The sequence below is a fragment of the Seriola dumerili genome, unplaced genomic scaffold, assembly GCF_002260705.1.
Source record: "Seriola dumerili isolate Sdu_G_001 unplaced genomic scaffold, Sdu_1.0 BDQW01000079.1, whole genome shotgun sequence".
Taxonomy (NCBI): Eukaryota; Metazoa; Chordata; class Actinopteri; order Carangiformes; family Carangidae; genus Seriola; species Seriola dumerili.
Window position 1 is genome coordinate 1,529,767 of NW_019174334.1, and position 14,403 is coordinate 1,544,169.

The 14,403-nt window shown below is 39.5% G+C and overlaps 1 protein-coding gene across 1 annotated transcript in view; it reads left to right on the forward strand.

Moving 5' to 3' along the window:
• The window catches only part of cpa6 (carboxypeptidase A6), a 23,794-nt gene extending 10,939 nt beyond the window's left edge, over positions 1-12,855 (forward strand). The window contains exons 3-11 of the mRNA XM_022744225.1: positions 5,979-6,103; positions 8,083-8,197; positions 8,806-8,907; positions 9,003-9,107; positions 10,332-10,442; positions 10,962-11,052; positions 12,122-12,324; positions 12,469-12,553; positions 12,641-12,855. Of these exons, the coding sequence (XP_022599946.1) occupies positions 5,979-6,103; positions 8,083-8,197; positions 8,806-8,907; positions 9,003-9,107; positions 10,332-10,442; positions 10,962-11,052; positions 12,122-12,324; positions 12,469-12,553; positions 12,641-12,855 (1,152 nt within the window). The remainder of the gene's footprint in view (positions 1-5,978; positions 6,104-8,082; positions 8,198-8,805; positions 8,908-9,002; positions 9,108-10,331; positions 10,443-10,961; positions 11,053-12,121; positions 12,325-12,468; positions 12,554-12,640) is intronic.
• Positions 12,856-14,403: the final 1,548 nt, after the last annotated feature.

The window sequence follows — 14,403 nt, forward strand, 5'->3', positions numbered from 1 at the left end:
TTCTTTCCTCTTCTCTCTCTATCGTCTTTTATCCACTATTCATTAGTTATTGCTTGGAAAATTATCACAACAGTATCACACTAATATTCACAAATATGCTTTGATCTGTATCAACAAGCTACAATGGCCAATCTAAAATGCACCGTTCCAAACGTGGACAGACAGAGTGAACAGATACAGGAGACCTTGGGTTTTTTTTTTTTGTTTTTTTTTTTAATTTCCGCTTGTTTCTCAATCAAACTTAGATTCATATATGCAGGTACTTCTTCCGCCTCTTCTGTTGTACAAGTTAGGCCTGACTTTAGAAATCTAGCGACAAATCATGCATATAATCGTTAAATTCTTCCGGTATTATTTAGAATCAACTAATTCTTTTGTCAATATTGCCATTAGCTTTGAAAACAATGTCCAAAGGAGGTCATACATGCTCTGACGGCTGATGCGGTATATTGAAACTCTCCACATAGTGAGGTTATGGGAAGGAGAGGGGACAAGGACGCGTATGTGCGCTGCTAGGGATTATCCCGCGCCCTCCATCCTCACCCCTAGTTATCTTTTATCGAACCCAATCATGACTTTGAACTATAGTCTTACATTAAACACTTTTTTACAAGAACTATAACAAAGCCAATATCATTCAGTAAAAGAGATGAGAGAGAGCGCTGAAAAAAAAATCTCTAGTGATTTTCCTTCAATCTTTTCTTCTCAGGGTTTCTCCACTGACAATGAATACAGAGCAATCCTATTCAAACAGTATCTCAGGTCTCACAGACAGGGAATACGTCCCGACTGTGACAGAGACCACCGCTCGGCTCTCGTCGTCGCTGCTGTTTTCCTATCTCTGTTCCCCAGCTCACTCTGTGACAACAATCCCCCCCCACCCTCACCAACCCGCCCACACGCGGGGGTGGGGGGGGTCGATGTGACAGAGGGCTGGGGACAGAGATAGGCAAAACAGAGCGACGACGAGCAGCCGAGCGTGGTCATCTGTCACAGTCGGGACGTATTCCCTGTCTGTGAGACTGAGATACTGTTGATAGGATGCTCTGTATTCATTTCAGTGAGAAACCCTGAGAGAAAAATTGAGGAAAATACAGGAGATTTTTTTCTTACTGAATGCTTGGATATCTTAAAGTTAAGAAACTATATGAACATGTGTTTTCAAAGATACTGAAATTAGGGGGAAACCCAGGAGGGCACATAGGCCTTGCCTCTCTTCCCAAACTCATTTGGGAGTAATTACCCATCAGCCTTCAGAGCATGTATGACCTTCCTTTGCACATTGTTATAGTTTGCAAAGATTGTTTCTAAAGCTTAAGAAGCATGATGCAATTCTAAAGCTGCCCTCAACTGAACAAAGAGGCAAAGAACCTCTTTGAATAATTGATTGAACAGCGGATTAAAAAAAAAACAAAAAAAAAAACCCAGCTCTTCCTGTACTGTCATCTGTCTGCAGTTGAACGGTGCATTTAGAGCAATTGTGCTTTTGACAGATCAAAGCATATTTGTGAATATTAGTGTGATACTGGTGATAATTTTCCAGCAATAACTAATGAATAGTGGATCAAAGACGATAGAGAAGAGAAGAGGAAAGAACCTGAAAAGGCAGCCTCATGTCATTACTTTGTGTAAATCAATAAATCAATCAGTCTAATATTTGGAAGACAGTCTAACTTTAGATTTTTTTTTTCTTTTTTGAGATATATTTGAATAACAGAAATGATTCGGTGATTAACTTCAATGCTAGAACATAATGTGCTAATCCTCAATGGAATAATTAATATGTTTTGATACTGACCAGATCTCCAAGCTTGAATACCCCCAGCAGCAGGTAAATTACAGCCCCCATATATCAAAAATTCAGAACTGCCCTTTTAATTCTCATAGTTTGGGAGAGTATGTGTAATTCATTCATTTTCATCATAATAAAATAGCAGGCAATGAGGGGCTGTAGCTACTGCTTGGAGTTTGGGGATTTCAGGAACCTCACGGGTTCGCATTAAAAGCAGTTACAATACACACATATTTGAGATTCTGGTATTTTTTACACTTCAGATTTCAAATTTTATTTATGGCAGTGTGGAGAAGGCTTTGAACTGAGATCTTCAGATCTTATGATGAAATAAAACCACTTATATCAGAAAAAAATCATTTTAACACAAGGTCCACTTGCTAGCTTTGTCAGAGCTTTCAACTGCATGTCACAATTTTACTTTATGGGTGTGAAAATTCCTCATAATTTCTTAGGAGGACCATTTTAATGTAGTGTTAACTATAAGAAAAACAGAGACAAAAAATTACATTTTAGTTTATTAAGTCTCTTGAAAGAACTGTTCCATTTCAACAAATCTTGCACATAATGTAATTGCAACAGCTAATTGAATAAATAAAATATGAGAACTCTAAACAAGTAACTAAAACATTTTATAAAAGTTTGTTTGGAGTGAATGTGTAAAATCATGGCCAAATGCCCCGAGGCGGTGTGGTCAGTTTCAGCTTGGAACGGCATATATGAAAGGCATCTGTCCAGGTTCAGGTCAAATGGTCCAGGACCAACACGTCTCTGAGCAGGGGGAAGGAGGACAGAAGAGGACAAAAGAGACCTCAGTAAATGTTTATGACTTGCGGTGAGGGAAACCGGGCGAGAGCCAGGCTGCCGGTCAGGATCTGGCCTGAGTTTCATGTATGGAAGGACAGCGGACACGATGCTCCGAGGCCAACCAAGGCAGTGGCAGCGACTGTTTGGACAGCTGTGGACATGTGTATTCAGTAGCTTAGCCACACTGCCATGCTTCCAGTGCCAGAGTCGAAGTTTTCAGCCTCAGCCAAGGCAAGAGGTCAAATAATAAATAACTACTGTACACTAAATGCAAAAGAATCAAGAATCAGATCCATCGTCAACAAAATAACACATTTCTTCAAGTAAAAAAAAAAATTTTTTGGCTGCACTCAATGGCTGATTGACTTAACATTTAACCTGTTCCTGTGAAATATTTTCCCATTGCCATGAAAAATCCTTTTGCATTTCTAGATAAACTGATGCAAACTAAATGGTAAATAGCATGGTGAGCTATAAAAGCCACCATGATTGAACAGAGTCCCATCTACATAAATGACCTGCACGAACAGATACATGTTTACAGTGAACCTGTCAGTCCTGGACACACTGTGTGACAGCCCAGAGATGAACCCTCACTAAAGCTATCTACTATCAAGATAAGGTATTTCTACAAAAAGGTAATAATCACTTTTGTGCGCCGTTTCCACTTCAGAACATGTTTGTGATTTTGCCTAAAATGGGACACAAGATGTTGCTTGTTAATTCCAGCAACTTGTAATGATTATAAATGATTTCCTAAAGCCCGGGGTGATTTCATCAGATTGTTTTGTTTTATCTGACAATTACACCAAAATCTAAATATGCACAGTTTATTATTACATACGGCAAAGGAAAGCTCGTCGCAACTGAGCAGCTGGAATTTGTTTGTTTGAAAAATTACTTAAACAATTAATGGATTATGAAATTAGCTGCTACTTGACAAAAAACAGCTTATTGTTTCAGCGCCTGAACTGACATAAATAGAAATTTCTAATGGTCCCACGTTGTTTGATGGGAGCAGTGACACAGAATCAGTGACTGTCTCTGTCTCTTAGCTCATACTGTTGAAGTATTGTGTTAAATGCTCCAAGGATTAAATCTGGGAAACAGATGTGCTAATATCTTAGCGAAAGCACCATGGCTGCTGTCATTGCTGCATATGAATTATTCCATTATTACTGTATTATGGAGAGGTTTCAGCATTTGTCTATAGATGACATCACCGTCGCAGGCTGTCTCCTCTGAGCAGGAGGAGACAGCCTTAACTTAACATTTATATTTAGACTGAGCTATACAGGATTTTAAGAATAAACATTGAATTTGTAGTGGGTGAATTTACTCTGTACTCTTCGCACTTGACCCATGACCCATGTTTCCACAAAGTCCTTTACAGCATTGTTAAAGGAGTAGCTTTGTTAGTTTTGGACTAAGCCACACTAGCTGCTTCCTATTGTTTCCAGTATTTTGGTAAGTTAAGCCAACTGGCCGCTAGCTGTAGCGTCATATTTCATATTCTTCTGTAACTATTCACTAAGAGAGTGAATTAGGAAATTTCCCAAAATGTTGGAAGTGCTTCTTTTTAAAGGTTTTTTTTTTTTATATTAGAACAAACAAAATCAGGCTGTGAAACGTGTAAAACAGCTGGCGTGATTCAGAAAACATACAGCGGTTAGATCTACGATACACATTCAATAACTGTTTACTTTGCCCTACTTGATTTCTTTTTACTCGACATATAAACACTCAGCTACAGCTTCACCACATCTGCCTCGAGGAATAAGCCAGCTCATTTTATAGAACTATAACTTTTCCTTTCTTGTGCTGCCCACGCCTGTATTACAAAACCAAAACCAAAACAACACAAATTCAATAGCTACCCTGCATACACTGACACACTCACACACACAAAAAAAAAAAAGAAAAAGAAAAATCACATTGTCAAGAGATTAAAGATTTATAAAGCAGACAAAGAATGTATATATATAAATACAGCTATAAAATTTTAAATTGAGGGTATTGTTTTTGAGGAGTCGTATTATCTAATCAGAGATGTTTTAGTGCTTTTAAGGCATATGTGTTTTGGATTTGTTTGGCTAACAGTGGAGCATTGCTGAAGCCTTTGGGGTACTTAACCATTTGGAAATGCCATAAAAGTGCAGCGATAGAGAACGGTTTATACTCAAGGGCACCAAACATTCCAGCTGAGGGCTCTCCACTCCTTGGAGCTCTATAGAACGTTAAATGAAATCTGGTATGCATTCTGTAAACCATTAAACCAATTGACACATTAACAAGCATGTGTGCCAGCCTGCGTGTCTCTGCCCCCATGCTGGAAATGAAGGCCAGCTGAGGACGTTCACACACATCTCTGCAAACACAGACGTGTGTGAACGTCCTGAATGTACAGTATCCTCTATCTCTTCTCTCTGTGTGTCGTTTGTAGATCAGTGCTTTTCCAGTTTACTCAAAAATACTCTTTTTGTCTTTCTCTTAGTTTCTCTTCCTCTGTTGTTTTATCACAGTTGCCACATGGTGTCTGTGTTTATTTGGTTGGCCAGCACGATCGGCCAATGGGCTGTCCATTTCAGCTAAAGCTAACAGACCGGACTATCACGGCCTGATAACAAGTGCTGAAAGACAGGATTTTTGTTGCTAATATGAGGTCAAACAGCGGAGAGTGAAGCGGCCGTTCGCTGCTGGTTAATGGGACACGGCAGAGTGTGTTTTGTCCCATTAACGCTGTGGAGTCATCAGGATTCCCCTGATTTACTTCATCACTTGAGGGTAGAGACCAGAGGAAGGTTAAACTGTCAAGGTCTGACTAAAACAATTTGGTCATCATCAACAAATGTCTGGTGCTGTTTTAAACACCCAGCAGATGAGATAATAAGGTCTTTCTTTTGGGCTTTAGTTTTGTTTAGTTTAGCATTATCAAATGACACACATCTAAAGTACAAATATCAGTGAGGAGACAATTTTCTGTAAGTTGCAGACTCCACTGTGTTTTTTGATGATTTTTGAGTTTCAGTGTTTTCTGTCTATTAAATACATTCATTTCATTTACTGGATCAGCCAAAAATAGACATTAATTTCTGGTTCTTTTGCAGTTTCTCAATTGATTTTCTGGGATGTTTAACTATATCATAATATACAGTATAGTATGTGTTTTAAATTTTTTCTTTTTAACTTTTTTTTAATGTTGTTGGAGATGGATCACGTCACCAGGTTTTTTCTTACATTTTGAAGTAAAATATATTGATATATTATGATGTAAAAATACATACACATTACATATATCATGACAGAGGATTCACATCCACATCTCCCACTCATACCTCACTGTAACTTATGGTTTGATATCTTTGTTGTGTCCCTGTAGGTGGACTTTTGGCAGCCCAACAGTGTTTCTCTCATCTGTCACAACGCCACCGTGGATGTCCACGTGAAACGCAACAACACGCGAGACCTACGTGCACGCTTAAAGCAGGAAGATATTGATTATCGGTAAGACCGGAAAGACCAGGAGCCATAGGTGCAGAGACATACTGCAGTGCACATGCATGTTCGTTAGTGTACCCTCACATATTGGGTGATTTTGTTAGCAAAGCAAAGCCTTTACACCCAGCGATACATCTGCTGGGCATTGCAATTACCCAGCTTTCCCCTATCCAGAATATATGATTTGCACATGCAGAGTCGGCCGCAGTTAGCATGCAAAAGACCTCACACTTCCTCAAAGCTGGGACACACATAAACACACACATACACACAGCACATCAGAGCCTGTCTCCCAGTCTGCTCCAAAGAGCAACCCTTTCATCTCTCTACCCCATCCTTCATCAAAATTAACGTTGAAATGATGGAGTTTTATCAAAGCAGCCGCGGCTGAAGCTAGACTTCCATTGTCATCTCTGTCCTGAGGGAGGAATTGCAGATCTGAGGATGAGTTTTTTTTTTTTTTTTTCTACTCTCTGTTGATTGACTTAGGATTTTTCAAAAAATGGTTTACACTGCAGGGGACACAGTCTTTGGAAGGTGGTTGAGGTTTTGAGGGTGAATTTTCGAGAGCTCTAACATCTCATTTTTTTAATCTGACTTTTTAAAACGTTATTCAAGTAGTTATGGATAAAAACGTACATGTAGCTTATGAAGAAGTATATTTTAGGGGAATATGGCTGCCCACATAGCTGCTGTGAAAAAAGATCACATCATCTGTTTTACGTTGGCGTGGGATGTGAAGAGGCATAGGGTCTGATCAGACAGGAAACAAGTCTTTAGACAGATAATGATGGTGATAATTATGGTTTCGGCTCATTTTCAACACATTTTATTTGCTGGTAGGCAGCAGCGGCATAAATGGTATCGCTTGTCCTATCAGACAGAGTGAGTGCTGATGTGGAAATCTGGTTTAACACTGGAATAGAAGAGGATGAGTGAGAACAGCTGTGTAATTGACATTAGATATGTGTCAACAGTAGATCCAGGACCCCCTGCGCCACCACTTCATACTCAACACTCAGTAGATATATTACATTCAGTTAGAATATATTGACATTAGGGACCCACTGTTACAAAATATTAAATTTGAATATCTGTATTATTTTGATTTTATATTCTTGCATGTCACTTGTGTTGGCAAATGTCAAACTGTGACAGCAAGAACATTTTGCTTACAAACACACAACATAGAAAAACCATCAAAGTGTTTGTAAGTTGCAACTACAGGCTTTATTAAGGGCAATTAAATCATTCATCAATACTTTGTAGATGAGCAATAAGTAATCCATTAGAACAGTCACAACATTCAGGCTTTCAGGTTGTGAAACATCTTATAAACCCCCTTTGTGATCTGTCACGTTTCACCGAAAGCTTTTGGCATTTTTATCCTCCCCTATCTTAACATTGTCTTCCTCTTTAACACCTAACGCAGGGTGTTTTGCTTTGGTATTACTTTTTTTTTTTTACATTTTGTTAACTAATTGGACAGTCATGAATAAATAAATAAAATACATATTTGCTGGATTATTGCAGTGGAACAATGTAAGCCTACAGCCCTGCACTAACATTTGTAAAATAAGTGCAGGATGACTTCTTATGAAGTCAGACTCTGTAGTATTTGCTTACTCACTTCCATATAAGCTTCAGTAAGTCATGAATATTGGTGTATTGTATATAATCATGATGTATTGCTTTGTAATAATCCATTGAGATAAATTACAAAGCTAAAAGACAGACTATGCTATGCTGGAGGAGGATATATAACCTGACCCACACTATTTTTCATGATCTGGCAACCCAAATGCTTTTAATAACTGATCTATAAAGCCTTTTTAAAAGATTTATTGACCAATAGTTATGACATTTGTCACAAGAATCTCTGTATTAAGAACAGGTGCGAACATATGTACAAAAGAAGAAATTTTTTTTTTTTTTTTTTTAAAGTAAGTAATCCACGTAAGTGTCCCGACTCTCCCCATCCACAGGGTGTTTATCTCCAATCTGCAGAAGGAAATTGAAAAGCAGACAGGATATCGCTCCTCTCGCAAGCGGAGGTCAGAGTCTCAGTATGACTACGAGGTTTACCACTCTCTGGAAGAGGTAGATGCAAAACAAAACCCACCATCTTACCTTACCTATCCCTCTCTCTCCTCTGCTCTCCAATCTAATGCACGCACAGAGCAAACAAAACGACCTCCCTAAGGTGCTCTCAAACTCCCAATTACCCCATTCCACAGGTCGCTCTCCCACAACCTCGTGCTCTCACACACAGACACTCACTCTACGTCAGACACTTCACGGCTTCAGAGTGTTTATTTTCCCAGGTCGATCATGCTCCCGGTTCATGAATCTGTCAGGCCCTACGAAGCAGCAGGAATTCCACACACACATCCCGAGAGCCTACATTAAATCTTTAGTGCTCTGAGCTTTGATCCTCTCCTCCACTGTAAAACACACACACTTACACACATACACAATGTCTGCACTAATGTGTGACTGTGCAGACGCATCCTGAAGGCAAAGACAGAACCTCACACGAATTGACGCACCGGAGCATATACACAAACATCACACATCACACTCATAAAAACAGTAGCATCTTAGAAAGTTTTTAACTCTATCCAGCTTTGAAATATTATATTTATTCCTGAAAAAAAACTTATTAACAATTCCTGGATTCACATTCTAAATTATTTTCTGCCCTGAAGATCCAGAGCTGGATGTTTGAGATGAACAGAACCAACCCAGACCTGGTTGAAATGTTCTCCATTGGGAAATCATACGAGGGAAGACCGCTGTATGTGCTTCAGGTAGGAGCGAAGGCATGAGACACACACTTAAAAAAAACAAAACACAGCTTCATACACATGCTGCTGTAAATCTGACAGCTCTTGTCTCCTGTCAGCTAGGAAAGAGAAGTCGTCCCCAGAAGAAAGCCGTGTGGATCGACTGCGGAGTTCATGCTCGAGAGTGGATCGGACCTGCCTTCTGCCAGTGGTTTGTCAAAGAGGTAGTCTTGTTTTTCCTAGCCTACAAATTTGAAAATGAAATCATTGTTTGAAGTTACGGTATCGGTTTGCACCATCGCATGTTTCTACAGTGTCTCTACAGCAACGCCCTACCTTCCTGAACGTAAGCCTGAATGATGGCCTGCAGCGAGCAGTCTGTGATGTTTGGTCTCTTCGGTCTTCGAGAAAACATGAACATCTGTTCGCTTGTCATGCGTAGTTATGCAAATACTTAAGAATACCCTTTATCGTTCAGATGTTGAACATGGACCAAAACATTTACACGAATTCCATCACAGCCTTAAAGTCTTAGTTAGTACCCTCTGAAGTGTGGACGGTACACGACCAGAGTCAAACATTAACTGCAAGAACCTTTTAATTGCTCGTTTTGTACTTAAATGCCAGATGAGTGGGATTTGTAACACAGTGACTGCCAGGAAATTCTGGTAATTAAAGGAAACTATATGAATATCAATTTAAAGCACTGAGTCGTGGCCTGTTTTGAGGAATTCTTGCATTATGAACCTCAACTATACTAAAAAAATAAACAAAAAAAGGTAATAAGGTAATGATTTGTTGTGCTCTAGAATCATTCTGTTTGCATACACTTCCCTGAATGATGGATTACTTCTATCTTATCATAGAGAGACAAAAATCAAAGTACATTACTAATTAACCTTTGGTCATTATATGGACTTACATGTTCAGAAGGCAATTCTTCAAACAAGGATAAAAGGAGAGAGTAGGACCTGAGTGAAGGAAGGAGGGAAAAGCAGCAGGAAATCAGAAACAGATTTACATAAAAGTAAATAAGGGGGGGAAAAACAAGGGAAAACATTTGATTTGGGAACAGTCAAAGATGCCCTAACCCAAACACATGCCCCTAAATGCGAGTTCACTGTGATGTAGTAGCTCGGGTTGGCCACCGGAGGTCAGAGTGCTATCTTTGTTCACATTAACCTTGGCCTGAGTCTGATTAATGAGCAGGTATTAAGCTGCATTAGATCAGTGCCTAGATCTCCTCTCTCCAGCCCTCATTCCTACTAGTATTAAGCCACTAGAGCGGTGCATTCATTGAACTGAGATAATGAACATGCATAAGCTTATAAAATCTTAAAAAACAATGTGTGCATACTAATGACATATAATTGTATTGTTAGACCTCAGTCTAGATCTGTGTGGTCTAGTAAACTGTGTAATCATACTGATTTATATTATAATTACAGGCCATCAGCTCATACCAGTATGACTCAGTGATGAGACGACTGCTCAACCAGCTCAACTTCTACATCATGCCTGTCTTCAATGTGGATGGATATCACTTCAGCTGGACCACGGTACATTAGGGACTTTCTACTTATGCAATACCTCACCGTTGATCACTTTCATTTTCAAACAGCATTTATCAGAATTTTTTTTGAGCTAGTTTGTTTTTTTTTTGTTTTTTTTTAGGCATTTTACTATATTATTCTGATACTTTGCAGAATGCAGGGCTCAGTGGAGAAATCCCTTTATTTCATTCAGGTTCAGTATTCAGATAAAAACTGGTAACTCATTGCTCCTACAAGATATGAATGCATACTGTAATTGAAAAAACCCAATAGCAGAGAGATAATGTATTCTTTGTCATTATGCAGCGCTTATCTCTGTATGAGTATCTATGTATACTTCAGTGAAAGTAATGCCTGTGAAAACTGCCTCTCACTGTCTCCATATCTGTCTGTTAGTAACAGACCCACTGAGGCTCAGTGAGTGACAGATGGATTATTTCGGAGCTGGCAGAGAACTGTATTTGTTGGATGTGTGTGACAGTAAGTGGACATACAGTGACAGTGTCTTTTTTATTTTCCCTGTAGGATCGGTTCTGGAGGAAAACACGGTCCAAAAATCACAAGTTTCACTGCCGAGGTGTGGACGCTAACAGAAACTGGAAAGTGAAATGGTGTGGTGAGTTTGCACACACACACACACACACACACACACGAACCCTGCAGCTTGGCAAGGCTGCTTGTAGTCTGTTGCTGATGTAGTCTTTCCTGTCTATTAATGGGTGTAAGCTGTGGATAAAATATTTGTGTGGTGACAAAAGTCTATGTTTGATGTCATTTAGTGTCTGTTGGGTGGTTGGTGGTGGGGGGGTGGGGGGTGGGGGGTTCTGCTGAATCATCATCACTCCGGGAGGACTCTGAGAACACAGCAAAGATTTATGTGGTACAGACAGACATACAGAGATATAACGTGAGTTGCAAAACAGAGTGATTGAAGTACCATGTGTTACGTCCCCAAAGGAACATTAGCTCATAAAATCTGGCTATCTGCGTATCTAAATCAGAGCTTTTCTAGTTGTGTTTAAGATTGTAAAAACAGTGTGGTTCTCGGGCGGCACGATTCATATGACACTCATTACATGTGAGGATCTGTTTCAGTGTGCTCTTTTCTTCTCTGAGTGAATCCTTTCAGAACGAGTCACGGTCTCGTTCACAGGTTTATGTTTACTTTTTGCGTCACTCGTTTACATCGGACAAGGGCACATGCACTGATGTTCACTGTTCGAAGCACAAACAGTGCTAATGTAGTATGTTAGAGGAAGAGACGGGGGCAGCGTGCTTGTCAGAACCTCAAACATCACAGCATCCAGAAACATTTATTCCTGTTTGGTAGGTCTTGGCAGTGGGGTCAGTGGTTCTCTGTAAAACATTTTGGAGCTGTATTGTCTTTGGCTTCTGTTATCCTTGGCATTATGATGTGACTGGTGATTTCAATCTGTGTCTGCATTAGTTTTTCCCCCACAATATTGCTCTCTATGTCTTCTCACTGCCTGCATAGTCACCGTAGCTGGACTGGGTCCAGAATATATTGAATCCACATCACGGTGCCCAAGCTCTTTCATTTTTTAAAGATATGATAGAAATTTGAGCAAAAATTAGATTTGAACATCCAGATCTGTTTCTTAATGCATCCTTTGAGGGTTTTAATCATAAGACTGTAGCCTCTGCTCGCCTTTACCCACTCCCAGATGAGGGTGCCTCCTCTCATCCCTGTGACGACACCTACTGTGGTCCCTTTCCTGAATCGGAACCCGAAGTCAAGGCCGTCGCCAAGTTCCTGCGTAAGCACAAGAAGCATGTCAGAGCATACATATCCATCCACGCCTACGCCCAAATGCTGCTTTACCCTTATTCCTACAAGTATGCCACTATCCCCAACTTCAGCTGTGTGGTAAGACATTTGTTTCTTAGTAACAAACCAATAATAAACCCATTATTATCTATCTGCGAGAGCTCCTTCGTTTTTTAACCAAATCAACCTGATATTAAATCCTACTGTGAAGAAACGAGCTGACCTTTTGCTTTCACTTTCCAGGAGTCGGCGGCTCACAGTGCAGTGACAGCCCTGTACTCTGCCTATGGAGTGAGGTACAGATACGGACCTGCCTCCACAACTCTCTGTGAGTTTATTGTATCTCTCAAGATTAGCAAACCAAACAGAGCTACTATTATTACTGTTGTAATCTTTTTTTCTTGCTCTCTCACAGATGTCAGCTCAGGCAGCTCTATCGATTGGGCGTACAGGAACGGGATCCCGTACGCGTTTGCGTTTGAGTTAAGGGACACAGGATACTTCGGCTTCCTCCTGCCCGAATCCCTGATCAGCCCGACTTGCACTGAGACTATGAGGGCTGTGAAAGCCATTGCATCAGGTCTGCTGAAGAAGTGCGAGACAGACAGGGACAGATTTCCATATATATGACCATACTGTAGGTCCCTAGAGCCCCACCCTCACGGCTACTTATCTGAACACCTCATATTCCTCTGAGATTTCATATTAATCCCAGATGTTATCAGGTGGAGAGCTGCAACGGACAACCAAAGCATAATTTGTTTTTCTTGTTTTTGAGGCTCTTCACTTTATTTTCTTGTCTTTCTGATATGATATGAACTGATGGTGGTGGGTTTTTTGTGCCAAAAACCAAAAATCCTTCAAGTAACCAGCTTGTTTACATACAGTAAGCTCTCACACACACACACACACACAGTGTCAGAGAGCATCCTGTTGGATCAGTGAGCTACAATTTGTGCCATCTAAGTTGTGAACATGAATCTGGCCCAGGACTCTCTCCAGCATGTAATCCTCTCTTTGTCCCCCAAGATTTACTGTAGCTCTCCACTAACAAAGAAACAAACAGGATTGATGCAGATTTTACTATCAAATAAGCTTTTTTTTCCCAGTGAATGGCAGTCATGTAAGCACTTGTCATGATACAGCAGCACTTTTTAAACACATTTAATATTTTAATGTCATCCAAAGATGTGTTATATTAAAATAAACGTCTAACAAGTTTTAGTTTTTTAATGAATATAAGAGCATCATTGATTACTCATTATTCTGGTTGCTGTTTTATTACTTTATTTTGGATTAGTCCTACCATGTGCCAGTTTAGACTCAATCTATGCTGTTCACGTATTAATGCCTTTATTACTGCAATATTGTTGGTGTACATAATGTGCTATCACCTGACAATCTAGGGTTTGGTTTAAATGGATATTTCTTTTTCTCTTTTTTTTTTTTCGTTAGACATGTTTTTTTTTTGTTTTTTTTCCTTTTCATTTGGTTCAGACTAAATTTGGAAAGTCTAGCCTGTCAGTTCAGCAGCTTACTGTGTCATTACTCAGGTATGGATCAGTGACAGGGTCAGAAATGTTTACCTTTCACAGCTTATGTGCTTAATGTGAGACTTTAATAAATGTATAATATCAGACTTGAATAAATGTTGTTATATAACACAGTACATATTTATCTTGTCACATTTATTACATCTTTACATACATTTATTTTGCTCTGTTTTTGACTTTATCATTAGAAATGCACTATTTATATAACGCCCCCGCTTCCATTTATCAACAATGAGAGAAGTGAGATGTCACATTTGCAGCCCTTAATTGTGTTCTATAAATGTTTTGTACACATATTCATGGGCATGTCTGATAATAAAAATTATTATCTAAGGGACATTTATTATGATTAACTTGCTGACCTCTTTAATTAAGAAATTATAGCTTTAAACACTTTTAATCCAGCGCTCTCTACTATATTTTTCTTCTCCACTCTTCATCTCCAGTCTCTGATTCTGCAGCTCTTATTTATGGATTCAGAAATGGTGGAACTGACACGCAAGACAGTCCAAAGTGAAAGTGAACTCTCCCGCCCACAACTGCCAAATCTGTGTTGTCAAATTGCCAGATTTCCAGGATGTATTTGCTGTTGGATTTTGCTAAATGTTATTCGAGGCTGTAAAAG